The following is a 19,613-nucleotide window of genomic DNA, read 5'->3' as shown; positions in this document are numbered from 1 at the left end:
CGTGCGCGGCGGCGCCCGGCGCTCGGGCCATTTAAATGTGTGTGAGGGAGCCCCTGAAATGGCCGCGCAGGTCGCCGCGGTGCCGCGGGCCCCGGAGGAGACGCCGCCGCCCTCAGCGGACCGGCCCGCCCGGCCCCGCGGGCCCCGCCGCCGGCGGGCGGCACCCGGCGAGCCGCCGGCCGCCAAGCGGGCCCGGCCGAGCCAGCCGCTGCTGGCGGGGCCCGGCCCGGCGGAGCCGCTGCCCCCGCCCGCCCTCCCCGCCGCCGCGGGGCTGTTCACGTTCTCCCCGCTCAGCCTCCCGCCGCCCGGCGAGCGCCGACACCACCACCGGCACCACGCCGAGCCCACTGGCCACAAGGCGAGGCGCGGCAGCCCCGCGGACGGCGCGGCGGGGCGGCCCAGCCAGCGAGGTGAGCGGCGGGGGGAGCGCGGGGGTCGCGGGCCGGCGGCTGCCCCCGGCGGGCTCGGCCGGGCGGCGGCGGCGGCGCCGCGCTCGGAGCCCCGGGCGCACCTGTGGAGGGCAGCGGGCGGCGGCAGCGCGGCGGGCTCGGCGGCCCTGCTCCGGCCGTGTCGTAGCGGGCACGGCGGTGCTGGCCCGGGGACCGAGCGCGGGGTGGCCGCGCTGCTCCTGCTGCTGTCAGAACCGCCCTCATCGCAGGTTCAATGTGCGAGTGCTGTGGGAGGGAAGATTTCTTCGCTCTGTGCTTGTATAAACGTGTGAGGAGCTGCGGGGTTTTGGGGTTTTTAAAAATTTTTTAGTAGTTGGTTTTAATAAGTGGCCTGAGAAGGGATCTCGTGATTCTATGCAAATATTTCCAAGGCGGATGTCAGAGGATGGTGCCAGATTTTTTTCAGGGGTGCCCAGCAACAGGACAAGGAGGAATAGCTGTAAACTAAAACACAAAAAGTTCCTCCTCAACATGAAGAAGAATTTCTTTCAATGAAGGGTGGCAGAGCACTGGAACAGGTGCCCAGAGAGGTCCTGGAATCTCTCTGTCTGTGGATATTCCAAACCCAAGCCTGTGTCACCTGCTCCTGGTGACCCTGCCTTGGCAGGGGGGCTTCACTGGATGATCTCCAGAGGTCCCTTTCAACCCGAAATATTCAGTGTTTTGTTTCATTGAAAGGCCAAAATATCTCTGGATTTTAGTGCGTGCTGTGTGTGGTTTTGTTTATTTTTTTTTAACAGTACAGTGATTGTTTTGGTTCTGCTCAGAGATTTGTTATAGTAAAAAGCTTCTTGGAGAGAGCAACATAGATAAAAAATAACTGCAAAAGCTGCTGTAATTAAAAGTATAGTGTGGTGGATTATGCTTGAGGAGTGTATGGGCAGGTTTTGTGCCAAAGATGCACTTGCTTACAGAAGTCAAGTGTCTGTGGAGTAAACTCTAGATAGGACTGTCTTAAGAACAGACAATACTGTTACTGGGAGAGGCTTTTCTCTGCTGGTTGATGCTTCCACACTACTGTGCTTGAATAATGACTATAAAAGCTTCTGCTTGTAAACCTCTGCAGTTTTATCAGTGTTTATCAAGCAAAACTTTAGAGGAGTGTAACTCTGTAGAGTGGAGTGCCACTGTGTCAGTTCTAACCCAGAATTAAATTAGGCCTCTTAATGAAGGCTTAAACAGCGTGAAAATGAGCATCAAAATTCCAGCTTTGCAAAGGAAAGCTGTTTGCTCATCTGCAGCTCTTCCCTGCCTGTCCTCAGCTGTAGGGATAGTGCCTTTTGGGATGGAGCTGTATTTCTTTTCCCAACTATCAGTTTTTATTTTGAAGTATAATCTAATTAAATGACCTATTATGTTGACTATACCGTGCTTATCTGTGGCCCCAGGTGACAGTGAACACTCCCACTGTTTCTGCTGTTTAATAATGGTTCTGGTTCTGTTGTTGGATGTCTGATCATTTTAGAGTAGCAGAGTTATTGACACTGCTGTCAGTCTGCCTCACTGCAGAGCCCATGGTTTAGTGACCTGTCCACAGCTTTTTGTGTTGGAGGTGCTGGAGGCTTTCTGTGTATTTAAAGGAATAATTAAAACTATATTTCCTTCAAGATTACCAGGCATTATTCTAATGTTACTGTTTGGCTTCACTGAGCAGTTTACTCTCTGTAATAGTAGGACTCTGCTGTGCTCAGTGGATCCAGCAGCAGCCAGGACAGTTTTTATCCTCAGAACAGACAAGTGTTCACTGGAAGCTCCCAAATGCAAGGATTCCTCTGTCTGTTAATAGGATATGGCTTCAAACAGGAAGATACTCTAAATTAAAAAGCACAAGATTTTTAAAACTCCACTTAAAATCAGGAATGCTTAAAAGAACAGACCTGTAACAACCAAATGTTCTTAGAAACATGCATAGGAAAGTATTCCCAACAGCGCAGTGGTGTCATGAAATTCTTGTTTAGTTCCAGCGTGGGATCTCTGGTCCAACCAGGACAAATACCTGGTGTGTGAACTGCACGTTCACCCAGTGAGTAAAGCAGTGTCTGTGCCTGAGCAAACCACGCACTCCTCACGTCTGAGCCTTGCAGAAAGCCTCATTCCAAGAAACGTTTCAGTTGCTCCAGAACAAGCGATACCGCCCTGCTTTTCCTGGTTTCTCTGAAATAGAAAGATCAGGGCCTTTGCTGCTTGCAAGGGCTGCAGCAGCACGGTGAAAACTTGTATTTCAGGTCCTAAGACTATTGTATGGAGTGAGGATTAAGCAATCAGCTCTTTCTTTGCTCGTGAGTAACTCTGTTCCTAACTCCAGGCTGTTATGAAGGTCAGCCCTCTCCAGTAAGGAGCTCCGAGACCAAACCAGTAGTGCTCCAGTTAAACACTGGTTACACTAAAGAACCTGGAGCTGCCTGCGTTTATCACTACGCCCCTTCTCATAAAACATTGTAACATGTTTTTTTCCTTTAACTTAAGTGCTCTAAGAGAATAAAGAGGGAATACCGATGTGCAGCCAAAGAAAGGAAGTTTTATTAGGACAAAGCCCTGTGCTGAGGGGAAATGGTAAAAAGTTGAGTTCCTGCCTCTTTGGCCAGGTGTTGCCTCAGCAGCAGGTTGTTCTCATCCCCGTGGCTATCCTGCTAACGCAGCTCCTGGAGATTTACGGGCATTGTTTGATGAAATGGTTCTTTTGATTCAGGCACGTTAAAATCTTGTCTTGCCAACTGAGTTTTTAACAGCTGGAGCATCAAGTTTTCTAATTACCTTTGTCCCTTGCTAAATGTTATTTGAATTTGTTTTTATTCTTGAAAGAACAACTTAAATTATTCTGTTTTCCCTGACGGAACTACTACTTTACATTTTATCTCTCAGCCTTTTAGACGTTAACCTCAAAAAAAAACCCAAAAAACAAACAAACCCAAACAACTGAAACAGGCTCTTAATTTCTTTCTCTCCATTAACTGAATCATTAACTATAAGACTGAATCCGTTGATGTGGTGATTTGGATCCTTTAATTTTAAAAGATCAGCAATCTTAAGATTTACTTAAATGTTTTTACCTCTAAATGTAAGTAAAGCTTGTAGCTCTTCAGTGCTACTCTGTTTGCTTCTGTATCATGTGTCCAAAAGCAGGGAAGTGTTCTGTAATGAAAGTCTTAATGTTTAAATGTTACACATACTTGTTTATCCTCTTCCCCTGTATGGCACTGCCTTAAATGTCAGAAGTTATTAATGTACTTAATTATAGATGTTCTGAAATACAGACTCCTTTTAAAGGTATTCTACTAAATCTGGTAAAAATGGAAGTATTTCTAAAACATTAAGCTAGAACTTTGGAAGTTTTCCTTAATTCAGGGCTTCATTTGTATAATTATAGGTACCCTGACTTTTGACTTAATTATACAACCAAAATTGCAATGTTTTCCAATTGTCCAGTCTCCCTGGGAATAGATCTCTTCAGCAAGAGGTCTGAATTCTTTTGGGGGGAATATGCTGCAACTGCAGAACTCTAATCTTCTCTTTATTGTTGCTGCCAGAAACCCCAGATGAAAATGGCAAAACCCAGCGAGCTGACAGCCTTATTATGAAGAAGATAAAGAAAAAAAAGAAAAAGAAACACCGGGAAGATGTGAGGGGAAAGCGCCTCAAGATGTACAACAAAGAGGTGCAGACAGTGTGTGCTGGGCTCACCCGCATTGACAAGGAGACTCTGTCTCAAGGACAGTGTGACAACCTGGAAATGAGCAAGGAATCCTTCAGGTACCTGAAGGACGAGCAGCTGTGCAGACTGAACTTGGGCATGCAGGAATACCGGATACCCCAGGGAGTGCAAACCCCGTTTGTGACGCACCAGGAGCACTCTGTCCGCAGCAGCTTCCTCAAGACTGGCACTAAATTCAGTAACTTCATTCACGAGGAGCACCAGTCCAATGGGGGTGCCCTGGTCCTACACGCTTACATGGATGAACTCTCATTTTTGTCTCCAGTGGAGATGGAGAGATTTGCAGAAGAGTTTCTTGCGTTGTCGTTCAGTGAAAATGATAAAAATGCAGCTTACTATGCTTTAGCCATAGTGCATGGAGCAGCTGCCTATTTACCAGACTTCCTGGATTACTTTGCTTTTAACTTTCCAAACACTCCAGTGAAAATGGAAATTTTGGGCAAGAAGGACATTGAAACAACAACAATTTCAAATTTTCACTCTCAGGTAAGAATTATTCAAAAGCATAAATGTTGCACAATACTTAGATTTGGTTAATCTCAGTAACCCAGAGCAGACATGATTTAAAATAGGAAAGTCAAAAATTTATTTTCTAAGCAGATAAAGAAAGGGGATGTTAGGACTGCACTACTGTGCTGTATATTCCTGGTTCTGCTTAAAGCTTTTCTTGCTCCCTGGTAGCTGGTGAATCACACCTCAGACCTGTGACCTGAGGAAAGATCTGCACTGAGCCTCTTTTTCTTCTAAACTCGGGAAAACACAGAGATTTTTCAAAACAGAAGCCAAGTCTGTCTCAAGAGTTGCATAGACTGCAAATGCTAACGCTGCTTTTCTAGTCAATAGAGCTGGGGGTTTGTTTTTGGGGTCTTGGGGTTGGTTTTTTTGTGCAATGACATTGCTTTTCATGTTTCAATATATCTGATTCACAAGGTTGTTAACATCTTAATTCCTTCAGTACCTCATGATGTTTAAACTTCCTAACTTGAAGGTGGTTAGAGGATCTTTTTAATTGCCTGGGAAAAGCAGTTTAATTTTATTTACTCCCTTGGTTTCCATGGTAGGCTTAGACTAGTTTAAATTCTGAAACTGTATCTCCATGTAACTTAAACGGATGCTACAGTAAAAACTAAGCTAATTTTAAGATTCCCATATGAAAATCTCTTAGATTTTAGTCTTGTGATCAAACTCAGAAGTATCTGTGAGTATACCACAAGATTACAGTTCAGATAAATTTCTTTTTGATGGAATAAAGCTGCTTTCTGCTTAGTCTGAGAATGGATCCAAACTGCTGATTACCTTCAAGGTCTTTACTCCAGACGTTAATTACATTTACTAGTTCACCTGTTGGGAGGATAAATGTGAAACTCTGTAGTGGAGCTCAGTTCAGTACGATAGGAGCACACCTTTAACAAGACTTTGGAGTGTTAGTGCTTATGGATGGACTGTTTGGATCTCTGCAAGGTTTAGCAAATGCTTATAAAGCAAGCATTGGAAAAACAAACTGCTTTATAGAAAATTACTGCATGGTCGCTGTGGAGTCCTTGAATAGCATTAAATGAATAATTGTGAGACTTCGCTTTTTGTTTGATTTGACAGTGATTTGCTGCTGCAGCAGCGCTTACCTTAACCAGCTTCTGTTTCTTGGCTTAAGGAATTCTTTAATGCTGGCAGTGTCTGGGTGCAGAGCACCCCAAACAGGCTCTGAGCATATCCACCACTCCTGTGTGCTGCAGGTGTGAAATGTGTCCACAGGTCAGGTTTAAAATCTTCTATATCAATGATTTATGTGTTCTTTAGTGTCCTGATTGCATTCTGGCTACAGTACATGGGATGACCCCTGAAATGGCTAAACAGAGCCTCTGGAATGTTTAACAATTGCATTTTTTCTCGGTGAATATCCTGTGAACACGACTAGTGGCACTATAAATACACGTGAGGAATGTATGGTAATAAATAAGAGGCTTTGCTGGGTTATAGTCTGCTGGTACTTCAATTAATTCTATTTTAAGTGCTGTCTAAACTTGATTAAGATTGAGTCATGACATAAGGTTCAGTTGGTCTAAACCACTTCTCTAAACCCAGCTCCAGCATGACCTGGTTAATCCTCTCTGGGTGAAGTGTGTTAGTGCAGCTCTCCCTGAGCAAACAGAGCAGGGGAGCTGTCACAGGCAGCTGGAGCAGGGCTCTGCAGGGAATACAGATGATGGAACAGCTGAAGGAAACACTGAAATTGTGGGTTCACCCAGGTTTTGGGGGCTGGCTTGTTTTGGAATGAGGAAAGCTGCAGTGCCCCTCTCGAGGGCCTGGGGTGCTGAACCTGCCTGTTGTGCTGCTGTTCCTTGGCACCTCTGTGAGGGATGAACATGTTGGAGTCCAGGATATCCCTCTGGCTGCCCTGGAGGGTCTGGGATCTGTACAGGGGGGTCTGGGATCTGTACAGGGGGGTCTGGGATCTGTACAGGGGGGTCTGGGATCTGTACAGGGGGGTCTGGGATCTGTACGGGGGGTCTGGGATCTGTACGGGAGGTCTGGGATCTGTACAGGGGGGTCAGTTAGACCCACACAGATCCCAGGAGGACACTGACTCTGATTCCTGTCCATGGGAGTGAATACTCACATGCAGGAAGAATCACAAACCCTAAGAATTTAAAATAAGTAGTAGCTGGTTTATTATAGAATATAAATATAGAAATTAGGATTCTTAGCATATGGGGCTGAAGAGACAAGATGGAGGAATTGGGGAGTGGCCCCTGTGCTCCTTGTTCTTGCTCTCATCCCCCATCTTGTGCTGAGTTGGATTTTAGAGATTGGCTTAGAGTAGAACTGACATGTTAGCATAGGTAGTAGGTATTGGTAAAATTTTGTAAATAAAAAATACGTCTTGGACAGTGGTTGGGTCAGGGGTACTGTACATAAGGTGTGGGGCTCTCTGATCCGCCCCAGTCCAGCCGCGTGTCCTGCTCTGCTGGAGACGCCTGGCAAAGCTCGACAAGAACTGAGAGATAATCAAGAATAAAAAGCCTTGATAACACGAACTGCTGGACTCAACTGTCTCTGGCTTCGGTATGAAACACCTTAGGGCTAAGAGAAGACTGAAAACCTTATTACCTCGGGGAACAGCAACCCCGAGGAAACTCCCAGGGAACAGCAACCTTGGGGGAACTCTTATTACCTTGGGGAACAGCAACCCCAAGGAGAATCTCAGGAAATCATAACCCTGAGATGAACACATTGGCCAAGCTTCACTTTTCACCCTTCTGTGTGAGAACTGTACAGCACAGAAGCACTTCGTAGTTGTGCTTTTTGCAGATTAAACCTGTTGCACTATTGTGTGCTGTAACACTGATTATTTATAATTAAGTTGCTTCCATTCTGGGTTTCTTCTCTGCGCATAAATTTGTTTGCTGCACTGACCTGTGCCAAGGGGATTTGGAGCATTAGGAAATCTTGAATCCTGAAGATTCCATGTCAAGAAATCAAAATTTATTCTGTAACCTGCAAGTTTATGTGACCTTTGGCTTGCACAACATTCAGCTGTTTCATGTTTTTAGAGAAACTGAATTGTACTACTCAAAATAAGGACTTTAATCTGAAGGACTTGGTAAGTCTAGTGATAATTAACTGCCTTGCAAGGTGAATTCCTTTGTTCTCAGGGCAGTGAGTTTATAGCAAAGCACTCCAATGTGTATTTGTTACACAAATGTTTGGTTTCAGCATCTTAAAATAATTAAGCTTTAGTGTCCTCTGGATTTTTTGGTTGCATTGGCTCTCATTGGTTCTAATACTTCAGTGCTGGAGCTCAGCTTTAGTGTGGAGCTGTTCACTTGAGCTTCCAAGACTCAAATCACTGAGCAGTAATTTGTAAGCTTTCCTCACATAAGGGCCCACTTTAATTTGGAAGCTCTTTGTAGCGCAGCTAGAATGAACTCTTACTTTCCTTATCACTTGTTTCAGTACAACTGCTTCCACTCAGTGAATGGGAATATATTTAGAGTTAAAAAACACTTCTTTTTTTTTCCAACTGATCAACTGCCTGATGAATTCTCTCTGTGATCCAAAGAACAGTTAGGCTGTCACAGAGGGTGTGTGGGGGTTCTGGGAAGAGGCCAGCAAAGAGAATTGGGGAAGTAGGTTTTGCATAAGCTGCTGTTCCTTCTGGGAGGAAGGTGGGAGAAGCAGCCAACAGGTGATAACTGGGTACATTTTTTTACTCCTGCTGTTCAGAACAGGTTACTCTGTCCCTTTGGTTCATGAACCACATCACAGTTTGGTTGTCTGCCCCATGTGAACTTCTCTGATCCTGGAAGGGCAATTTCTTTTTTTAGCAGTAGCTACCAGAGTATGAAATGGAACAATTGTGCATCTGTGCTGCAAACTTCATTTGGTTTGCCACTAAAGCCACATAAACAATGCCCAGTGGTCCTGCACTACATCAGATTTTAGACAAACATGTCACCCTTGCTGTGCTGGTGTGTCACTGCCTTGTCCTTCAGCAGGAACCAGCCCTGTGCTCTTGCTTTCTTCCTTGTAGCCAAGTGTTTGTGTGGTTGGTTTTATAGCTGACTTGGCATGCTGAAATATTGTTGCTGTCAACTGATTCATGCTTGCAACTGGAGAGAAACTTCTGAGACTTAACCTCATTTGTCTCCAGCTATGCCTCATCTGTGTGTCCTCTTCTCACCCTGCGCTGCTCACTTAACCCGTGCTGAGGCTGGGGTGGCTCAGGAACATGCAAATAAACACCAGCTCTGTGCCTCTGACAGGAAACACTGCCTCTGTGTGCATCTGTTCTCCCCCAGGTGTGGGAAACACTGAGAGGCACATGGTGCCGCTGAGAGGAAATGTCTCCATGAGCACTCAAGAGCTAATTTTAAACGTGCCCATAACTCACTGTCAGTGTAGGGTGTGTGAGTGGGGGTACACACAGCACTGATGGCTGGGTGGTATCTGAAAGGGCACAGGCTGCCTGAGTGGTCTTACTGCCCCCCTGTCCTTTTGCAACAGCAAAAACAGTGGCAGTGACTGCTTGTGATCCACTGCTGCTTTTAAAGCAGCACAAGGAACAAATTATAGCAAGGGAGGTGCTGTGTAAATAAGTTACTGACTTCTGGCAGCCGTATGAACTGGAGTGACCCCAGCTAAATTCCTAAACAAGAGTTGAACTTTAAACAAAAATAAAAAACACTGAGAGACGTCCTAACGGATATAACAAAGTGACTTCAGCTCTTTCATAATCTCAGCTTTCTCCCCTGCAATGAGAGGTGCGTGCAGGTGGCTGTGGTGTGAACAGAGCCAAGAGGGAATCTGGAGCACCTGGTGAATGAAAGGCCAAAGTTTGCAGTAAACCACCCAGCTGGAAAGCAAGATGCCTGTTCCTTTAGATATTCAGTATTTCATATTCTTGACACCACTGGCCTAACCAGTGGTGTTGGTGTTTGCTGCTCAGAAGGAATTAAGAATGAGAGAAGCTGCTTTTAAAAAACTGAGGAAGTTTTTTATGGCATATTAAACTAGTAGACTCCATCCCCTGTGATTGAGATGAATAGTACCGCCTGCTGGGGATTGCTGTGGGTTTGTGCATGTTTTCAGTGTAAACATATCCTGGGTTTAATTCTCAAATCTGTTATGTTCCTTTAATTTCTGTTAAAAACTAGCAAAGCATTGAAATCCCATGTTTCCCTAAAGTGTTTCTATTTCCTTTGTAACTCCTGAGTTCTTGTCTATTTTTTCATTGTTCCAGTGCATTAAAGAAAAACAAAGTTAAAGCTTCTCATTTTTCATTTCCTTTGAAAGCATTACAAGGAAAAACTGCATATGGAATTATAATTCATTTTAACTCATGACAAACACCTGTAAAATACTAGTGACTCTCACCAGGTGGTTTTGGTAGCACAGAACTCATCTGGAAGGAGTCTGTCTCCACTTACATAAACAGTGCCAGGCAGTTAAACTTCACTGGATAAGGATCAGAGCACTTCAGTCCTTAGTTTTTCTGTAGGTGAACAGAACTAAAATATTGCTGTGGTGTTCCAGTGCTCCTGCTCTGGGCTGCATTCAGCAGATAAAGTGAGCTAAACTCCTATAATTATCTACAGCTGCTGCTGGAGGATAAAATTGCAGCAGTAACTCTATCCTTCCTTTATTAGTCTCTCCTGATTTATCTTTAGCAACTGCATGGAGTAGTCTAATGACATCTGATTTGCTGGCTAAACATGCAAAACTGAAACTAAACTTAAAGATAAGCTGCTGCATGCACGTATCTGTAAGTGGAGTTATAAAATGCATCACACTGTGTGAACATGAGTGTTAAACTGCAAATTTAGCAGTAATTGTCTGTGCTGTCCCACCACTCAGCCATGGAGAGCAGCTGGAGTTTTTCACCCCTAGAACACTGAAGGTGGTGCAAGGCTGGGGCTCAGGCACAGCCGGGTGTGCAGAACAGACTTGTGCTCTATAGAATTTGTGCTCTGTGCATCAGTTAATACTCTGTGCGGTCTGCACAGAGCCTCCTCTGGGGCCATATGGCACATTCCAGCTGCACTCCATAGGATGAGGCTACAGAGCACTGGAGTCTTGCCACTGGCTCTCCTCTGGGAACAGGAACTTGGCAAGAGAAGTTTCCAGATGACCCGGGAAAGTGGGACAGTCTGTGTTCCAGGGGATGTCCACAAGCTGTGACATTGAAGCGTTTCTGGCCCCAGCACTGACAGCAGGTTCTACTGCAAATGGTTGTTCTAAAATTCTTCTCCATGAGCACTGACAGCTCTCACTTCCTCTGGTTTTTGTGCAGTTTTCTCTGTGTGTTGTTAACAGTATCACCAGAACTGCTGCAGGAAGGACACTGAGGTTTTTCACTGCAGTCCCAGGGGATGAACCTCAGGGACAGGACGGAAATGAGGAATGTGCATATCCCAGGAGCAGCCGCTTTGAAGTGTAGAAGCAACAGTCCACCTGCACAAACTAGTGGAGAGTTGAAGCTTGCTGGTGAAAAACTGAGCCACAATGAAACCTTGTGTGGTTGTTTTCTCAAGTCAGCCTGCAAGTGTTGAATTGTTCCTGAATTAGTCAAATATTCACTTGCTGTTATTCAGACTTCAGAAGGATTTCCTGTCACTACGTGCAGGAGTCCTTTCCTTCTCTTCTGTTCTAAAGAGTCCCTGTGTGTATTCCCAAAGGCACATCTGCTGAAACAGATGTAGATGAGTCCAAGATTCATCCCAGCCGTGTCAGATGAGGTAGTTTTGATCTCTTTAGAGAGAACTAAAGCTGTGGTGGTGTTGTGTCTCCCGTGTGGCTCAGGTCAATCGGACGTACTGCTGTGGCACCTACAGAGCGGGACCCATGCGCCAGATCAGCCTGGTGGGAGCAGTGGATGAAGAAGTGGGGGACTACTTCCCAGAGTTCCTAGACATGTTGGAAGAATCTCCATTTCTTAGAGTAAGCAGTAACTTGTGGTGTGTTCAGAGTACTGGAGATATTTAAGCAATTGTTAGGTTTCCCAAGTAATTAGAAAATGTAAAGTGTTTTCTTCATTGATGTGCTTATTTGAGCTACCGTGGTTCATTCTTTCCTATTTCTGATTGAAAGACATGGAATGAGGTGGCTAATTTAAAAAAAATCAGGTTTATTGTATATAAATGCACCACATGCACTTCTACTTCCCTAAAACTATGCTTGATAAAATTAGCTTGGAATATCTTTTCCCTCTCAGACTTACTTAGTTTCTATGCAATTCTTTTGACAGCAGATATGAACCAGTTTTACCAAAGGCATCATTTAATTTTTCTATCTCACCCAGTGTTTTGTGTTATGTGTGTTTTGTGGGTTGTTTTGTTCCTGTTTTCTTTTAGATGACCTTGCCCTGGGGGACTCTTTCCAGTCTGAGGCTGCAGTGCAGGTCGCAGAGTGACGATGGGCCCATCATGTGGGTGAGGCCGGGAGAGCAGATGATCCCCACAGCTGATATGCCAAAATCACCCTTCAAACGGCGCCGGTAAGGTTTGGCTTTCCTTTTGTAATCGAGGCAGAGCACTGTAGTTAAGTCTGTGTTAGATTTGAGAACAAAAGCAAAGTACTTGATGTGTAACTGGCTCTTCAGAGGACTAATTCAGATTTGTTTCACTTTCACTTTGTTTCAAATTGGCTCAGCTGATAAAGCAAATGTTACTTGTGATGGTTATTTTATTTCACTACTTCTGACAGTATCTTTCAGTACTTCTCACATATCCTAGATCAATGCTTTAAGATTAAAACCTCTTTTTATTATCCTTCAGGAGACTTAATTCATCTTATTTCTGTGGCAAGAACCAATTTGGTGGTAAGGGCAGGTGGAATGCTGTAAAACAGCAGAGATCCTTCTACTGCTCATGCTGCATTTTAATGTCAGTGCTAAAGCATTTGTAAACTGCCTGCCCAGGAATTATTGTGTATTCTTACTTTCTGTCTCTGAAAGAGTGCTCTAAAACAAATTTCAGGAGATTTGGAAGTATACTCTAATTGTTATTTCAAGAAGAATTTTGGGATATAATTGCAAATAACTGAAGCTCAGGTTCTGTAAGATAGCTTTATTTTAGATACCGATACATTCTTGGAGGAAGTCTTTCAGCACAAATGAACACAAAAATTATGTGATTCGATTTGTTTTGTAAAGTTTGATCTCATAACCTGAATTGTACTTTGCTGATTTTGTTTCAGTCTTTCACCAAATACACACCTAGAAAAAAAATCAGAGAGAAGTGCTTTGTTCCCTTCAAGCCTGCAGCACCCAGAATTTGAAGATTATTTCAATACAAATGTTCATTTTTGAGCAGCAGGGACATTTTCAGTGTGTGTTTCTCCCGCTGCAGGTCCATGAACGAGATCAAGAACCTGCAGTACCTACCTCGGACCAGCGAGCCCCGCGAGGTCCTGTTCGAGGACAGGACCAGAGCTCACGCCGACCACGTGGGGCAGGGCTTTGACTGGCAAAGCACTGCTGCTGTTGGGGTGCTCAAGGCTGTGCAGTTTGGGGAATGGTAAGTGCTGCTGGAATGCACCTATTCTTTTCTATTTTTAAAATAATTCCTTGCAAAACCTGATTAGAAATGGTTTAAAGCCCATAATGAGACAATCGCTGGAATCGTGTGCCCGGGGAGGTGGTGGAGTCACTGGATGTGACACTCAGTGCCGTGGTTTAGCTGATGAGGTGGAGTTAGGTCATAGGTTAGACTAGATGATCTTAAAGGTCTTTTCCAACCTAGTTCATTCTGTGATTCAAAAGCTGCACAGAACTGAAAACCTCAAGCTGTGCACCTCCTGTTTTTCCATCTTGAGGTAGTAAAAAAAATGTAACAGCAGCTTGCAGAATATTGTAGTGATATACAAAGGCCTTAAACTTGGACCATCATCCATGATTATTCTTTTCTTGAGCAGGTATATTAATTCCAGCTTTTGTAACTAGTCTCAGAGCTCAGTGTAATTAATTTCACAGCTGCACTGCTTTCTCAGGTCATGTACCCAGGATATTGCTGTAGACCTTGCAGAGAAACTGGACTTGCATCATTGTAATAGCTAGAAATTACAGTAGAAATTCGATATCATCATTAGCAATATCATTAGAATAAAAGATACCAGTATTTCCTATACTCTGGTTCCCAGCTGTTGAATAAAACTCCTCACTGCTTCAACTTCAGTGTTACTTTGTAATTTTACATTTTTCCCTTAATGCAGAATTCTTCTGTCCAATTATAGAATGGAAGAATTGAGGCAAATGGTTGTTCCTAGAACACAGAACTTTGATAGTGGCAGTTTCAGCCTGGTTCTCAGGCTTTTCAGTATATTGTCCATGCAAACATAACTTCTGTTGTGAATGCAGCAAAAATGGAGAAAGAAAAAAGGGAAATCTATTAATTATCCCTCTTTTTCAAAATAATACACTATTGAGAAGTGTTGAGACTTTGTGCACAGTAGCACTGGAGGAGGTCATTGGTTCAATGAAGCTTTCTGCTGGGAAGAGCTGTAATGCTCTGTAACTCAAATACTTCAAAAATTCTTGCAATTCTCTTTTTTTCCTAGGAGTGACCAGCCTCGTATAACCAAAGATGTGGTTTGTTTTCATGCTGAAGACTTCACTGATGTTGTGCAGAGACTTCAGCTGGACCTGCATGAACCTCCAGTGTCACAGGTATCAAATCTGCCCTCGTGGCAGCTCATTCCTGGTACTTTGGGAGGAGTTTCTGACAGATCCCAGCTTCTCCCTAAAGTCAGCCCTTTTGTATCACCTCAGTTCTCAGCTCTCTTGGGTAAATTTCCTTGTGTTTCAGGATAAAATAGTTCAGTTGGAAGGGACCTTTTTCTTTTCCTTTCCCCCAAGCTGGGGTTCATGCTGTGAGTCCCAGGTTGTGCTATGGAAACAATCTATTGATAAAGCCATGTGTGCCTGTTCCTGCTTTTTTTAAAGTCTGATGTTGTCTTAGGCTATGGAAGCATTTAAACTCAGTCCTGCCAGCCCAAACAATGCAGCCCATTGTTGTTGTTCTTAATTATAACTATAGAAACCTCTTCATTCTCCTCTCAAGAGGTGCACATCAGAGAAATTGTATTTTGAAAGTCCAGTTCTCATTTGAATTTGAAGTTTTGCCCATGAAACGAAAACATTCTGAGTTAGACATGAATTAACTTGAAAACAGGAAGATACTGAATTGTTTGAAGAGTTTACCACTAACTTTCCCATCTCTCCTTCTCCCAGTGTGTTCAATGGGTGGACGAAGCCAAACTAAACCAAATGAGGCGGGAAGGCATTCGCTATGCTAGGATTCAGTTGTGTGACAATGACATCTACTTCATCCCCAGAAACGTCATCCATCAGTTCAAAACAGTGTCAGCAGTCTGCAGCTTAGCCTGGCACATCAGACTCAAACAGTATCACCCCGTGGGGGAGGCTTCTCCAAAAGCAGAAAGCAATTCAAGCCTGAACAGTGATGTTCCTGGAAACACTGAGGCAGAAGGTGAACCCCAAGGTGTGAGTGTAAAAACAGAGTCTGAAGAACCAGGTATAGAAATTCAGCTTACCCCAGGGGTGCTCTCCTCCTCTGTTTCTTCAATATCAGGACTTGTGCAACCAGATCAGGTGGCCCAGCCCCTTCCAGGTTTTAAAATAGAGTCTGATCAGCAACACAATCCACAGGATCATGCAGGCTCTTCTGTGTGATATGTATATATTCAAACATTTTTTAAACAACTTTTTAAAATTTTGATGTGAAGTTATAGTTTTATAACTGGCTTATGTTTTATTGGAGAAATCTTGCCTATAATTCTATAAAGAAAGGTGACATTCCAAAATGTCAAGCATATCTTTTTTACACAGATTATGCAAAATTCAAGTTGTATTTTAACCCCTTAGTACAACCTGTAACAGTGGTCTACCACTTCTTTCTGTTTAAGTAAAGAGATGTCGAATATCTTCTCAAAGTCAGATTGAAATTCCTCCAGGAACATGAAATGATTGAACTCCATTGGTCAGTGTTATTTCCCTACTTTTACTTTAATCTTCACCAGAAAGTGATGCTTTTGTAGAAGACTTGCAAAGTGACTTCCCCATCTCATTTTAATTGCTTAAAAAAGTAAAAAGAAAAAAAAAAGAAAAAAAAATAGAGAAAGCACAGCACTTTTGATGATTTGTGGAATTTTTGGTATGTCTGTTCTTGACATGTTGGTTTATATACAAGCTATAGAAATTGATGTTTCTTACAGTTCCTACAAGGGTGACCTGTAAAAAGAACTGAAGCAAGTGTCTGATTCCTGTTGAAATGCAATGACTTACTGACCTAACACTTCTCATAGCACTGCTTATATTGTTTGGTGTGAGGGTTTTTGCTTCCAAAATACATCTTCCCTGAACGTGATAAATGCTAGTGTCAAAATTAGAGAACCTCTTGGTAGTCTTGTGGAGGAAACTGCTATCTTTGAGCACTTTAAGGCTTTAAAATACTTAACCAACTTGGCAGCTTGTTTTGATCGGGTCGTAACGTGTCCAATGGATCCACACTTTCCCTTGTACTGATGCACTTAATATAAGAAGCATTGAGCTGATACCTGACTTCCTAGAATAAGGACAACCTTACTGTGTAAGTTCTGTATTAGTATTTCACAATAAAAAAGTATTTTGACTTTGGACTGCTTTTTCCACGTGTAGCTCCTGGGTGCCCCAGTTACTGTGGAAAAACCAGCAGCACATGCTCAATGTGTGGAGTGTCAGCTATCAACAGTTTTTAAACCATCTTTCAATATTTCTGGATGTTAACGTGTAAGCTGTATTTGACTTTCACTCACCCCATTTATTACTGCCCTTTCCAGTCATCAAAAGGAAAAGTCCCTTTTCCCTCCCCCCTCCCCACATTTAGAGTACAAGTTGGGGTTTGGTGCAACTTAAGCTGTCTCCAGATAACTTTATTTGTTCTAATCCTCACTGGGGTAGGAAAGATTTGAAACACTATGTTAGACTAGACAAAAGCAAAGATGCTCTGTTAGTTCTGGATGCATCTTTTTAATATCAATTATTACTCTTCTCTTTATAAGGGTCTCTAAAATATGTTACTCTATTATAAATCTTACTTTGTGCAATATTGTTTGTGTAGGCTTTTATATACATATTAGCACCTCAGTGTAGAGGTCACTATTTTAAACTGATAGAGAAATAATCCTCAGAAGATACTGCAGTGATTAGTTAGAACCTGTATTACTCCTTATGTGTATGTATGTATTGTCTTCGGTACAAAAATGAGGACTAGGAAATATTTCAATTTAAAACTAATTTACAGATTGAAGTGGTAGTGACTCGTTTAGTAATCTGTGTAAATAAGGTGTTAGAATGGAAAGCTTTTATGATGAGAAGTAATGTGATTCATGCAGGGGTGTAATTTAATCTTAGCAGAAATTCTAGATGACTCAGCGCGGCTCAGAAAGGAGCCGCCAGTTCTCTGGTGGGTTTTTTCCACTTTTTATGTTGAGAGGAATTTCATAGCTTTAAGGGTTGTGCAAAGTAAAATTCCTCACAGGCAATAGTGGTTTCAGTTCATCCTTCACATTCAAAGATTCCCCAGGGGTGTTCTTTCCTTTTGACCAAGTCTCTGAGTCTTCCACGTGCCCGCTCCGCGCCGCTCCCGTGCTGCTCCCTCCCCTTCCCTGGCAGCCAGCACTGATCACTCAGGAACTGTCACACTGCAGGGGCACAAGACACACAGTGAGAGCCCCATGCACCAACTGCCTGTTCATTGGGAAAATTGGAGTGGAGTGAAATCCATTTGGAAGTCCTCTGTAAATTCTAATAGCACGTTTTCAAATGGATGAAAGAAGGCTAGGGTGGTTTGTGCTACTTTCCAAGCTGTAGCTTTAGTGAAATCTGTGACAACAGCCTGAAATAGCTGGAAAATGCTCTGACTTCCTCTTGCATGGAGGGTCATGGCCAATAGCATCATGCTCTCTGTGCTCTGCTCAGCTACTAACTTAAAGCCTAATGTCAGATTTAAATGCACATAAATAAAGGTATCTTTGAATGACCTGAATGTTGCTGATGCTATCCTGTTTTGGAAGACTGAGGGGAGAGAGGAACAAGCTGTTTGAGAATCTCTTACTAAATCCATACTCAGCTTTGCTGTGCTTTAACCAAACTGGCAGACTTTCAAATTCCACCTCAGCTCTGGATGTAAAGTGTGAGAGGGATTGCTTGGGAAGCTGCTCACTCTCCAGCCATTGCTTCAGTTGCCCGGAACAAAGTCTTGATGGGACAAATGCAAATGTTTTCCACCCCAAGACCTGTAGAGCACTGATCTGTTATGAGCTAGAGCAGTTTAGAGAGGAAGTAACAAGTTCAAGCCACTTAGTGTTTGAGCAGAACAAATCCGGTAAATATTACTGAATATCTCATGTCAAATAGCTGCTATTTGAATTTCTCCAAGATTTCATAAAGCAGGCTCCTGAATGAGCTAATCAAACTTTGGCACATTTGATGGCTTATTCTGAAGCTGAGAAAGTTGGGGCTGTTCAGTGTGGACACCTCACAGCCCCTTCCAGGATCTGCAGGGGCTACAGGGAAGCTGGAGAGGGGCTGTTCATCAGGAGCTGAGTGACAGGACAAGGGAGAATGGCTACAAATCAAAAGAGGAGGAATTTAGCTTAGAGATAAAGAAGAAATTTGATGGGTGGTGAGGATCTGGTTGCCCAGGAAAGTTGTGGATGCACCAACCCTGGAAGTTTTCAAAGCCAGGTTGAGCAGCCTGGCCCAGTGGGAGGTGTCCCTGTACATGGCAGGGAGTTGGGACTGGGTGATTTTTTAAGGTCCATTCCAACATGTTAACATTCTGTTATTCTCAGTGGAAAGCAGATACAGAACAGTTCCTAAATATGAATGTGCTGGTCAGTTACTGCAAATCCTCCATGGTCCATTTATGAGGATCTGCTCTGTGATGTTTGTTAGGTAGGAAATAACTCCAGCTTTGTGCTGGATACAGACCAAGTGCTCTGTCTGTGAAACAGAACTGAGGCTTAGGCTTGACTTTAAATCAAGTGCTGGTGACTAAAACATCCCAGGGATAAGGGCAAGTGGCTCAGCTGTGCTAGAAATGGACTCGCAAATGCAGTGTAAAGCTGAGGTACCAGCTGGCTTTGGCTTCCTCTCTCCTCTAGACAAACTCCAGGTCGCTTTGTGCAGGTGCCCGCCACCTTCTCTTGCAGGAAGGGAGGGACACCTCGAGGTGTTCCCAGGGGATTCACAAGGGACACTTTTCAGGCTGTGCTGTGCTCTGCCAGCTTCACTGCGTGTTGCAGTTCAGTTCCCCTGGACAAGGCAAATTGTCAGGGCTTTCCCCGAGTCCTTTATTGGGCGTGACCGCCCCGCTTTGGGGTGAGGATCAGCTGAGTGATGAATCCCTCTGCTGGCTGAGGGTGGCAGAGGAGCGCAGGGATGGTTTCCTCTCCCCCAGAGCCCGATCTGTCCCTTCCCGTGGGCTGTGAGCAGTGCCAGGGCACCCCGAGCATTCAGACAAACACCCGCTTTCTCCTGATTTCTCTGTACAACATGTAAAGATACCGACTCCTGTATTGCTGTTTCGTGATTTAATTTGATTTGATTGGCAGCTACGATTATTTTTTTCTGTGGTTTTAATTTATCTAAGGTCTCTGCCTCCAGAGGACGTGTACAATTGCCTGGACGACTGTTTGCTTTGTGCGGCCTTAGTGTATTTATTGACATTCGCGCGTGTGCGGGGGCGGCCCCGCGCCCCCCCGCGCTGTCGGTAGCTGACTGTACACCAGTGTCAAACTGTTAAGCTATTTCTTTGTAAAATAGTCCTGCGGAATGCATAGAATTTTTTTCCTGTAAAGTATTTTTTTAATAAACAAAAGTCTGATTTTGTCCTTTACCCGCCTGGGCGCTTCTTTGCGGGTTGAGGGGAGGGGGGCGCTCTGCGTTCGGCTGG

General features: G+C 43.9%; 1 protein-coding gene across 1 annotated transcript; it reads left to right on the top strand.

Moving 5' to 3' along the window:
- Positions 1–24: 24 nt before the first annotated feature.
- On the top strand, positions 25–19,550 carry RSBN1 (round spermatid basic protein 1). The gene is made up of 7 exons (XM_063418425.1): positions 25–410; positions 3,977–4,647; positions 11,461–11,598; positions 12,012–12,154; positions 13,008–13,175; positions 14,215–14,323; positions 14,888–19,550. Exons 1-7 carry the CDS (start codon positions 59–61, stop codon positions 15,347–15,349), a joined length of 2,043 nt encoding a protein of 680 aa, XP_063274495.1. The 5' UTR covers positions 25–58; the 3' UTR covers positions 15,350–19,550.
- The last annotated feature ends 63 nt before the right edge of the window (positions 19,551–19,613 follow it).

This window comes from Prinia subflava, chromosome 23 (assembly GCF_021018805.1).
Source record: "Prinia subflava isolate CZ2003 ecotype Zambia chromosome 23, Cam_Psub_1.2, whole genome shotgun sequence".
Classification (NCBI taxonomy): Eukaryota; Metazoa; Chordata; class Aves; order Passeriformes; family Cisticolidae; genus Prinia; species Prinia subflava.
This window is presented reverse-complemented; position numbering and strand designations above follow the sequence as displayed.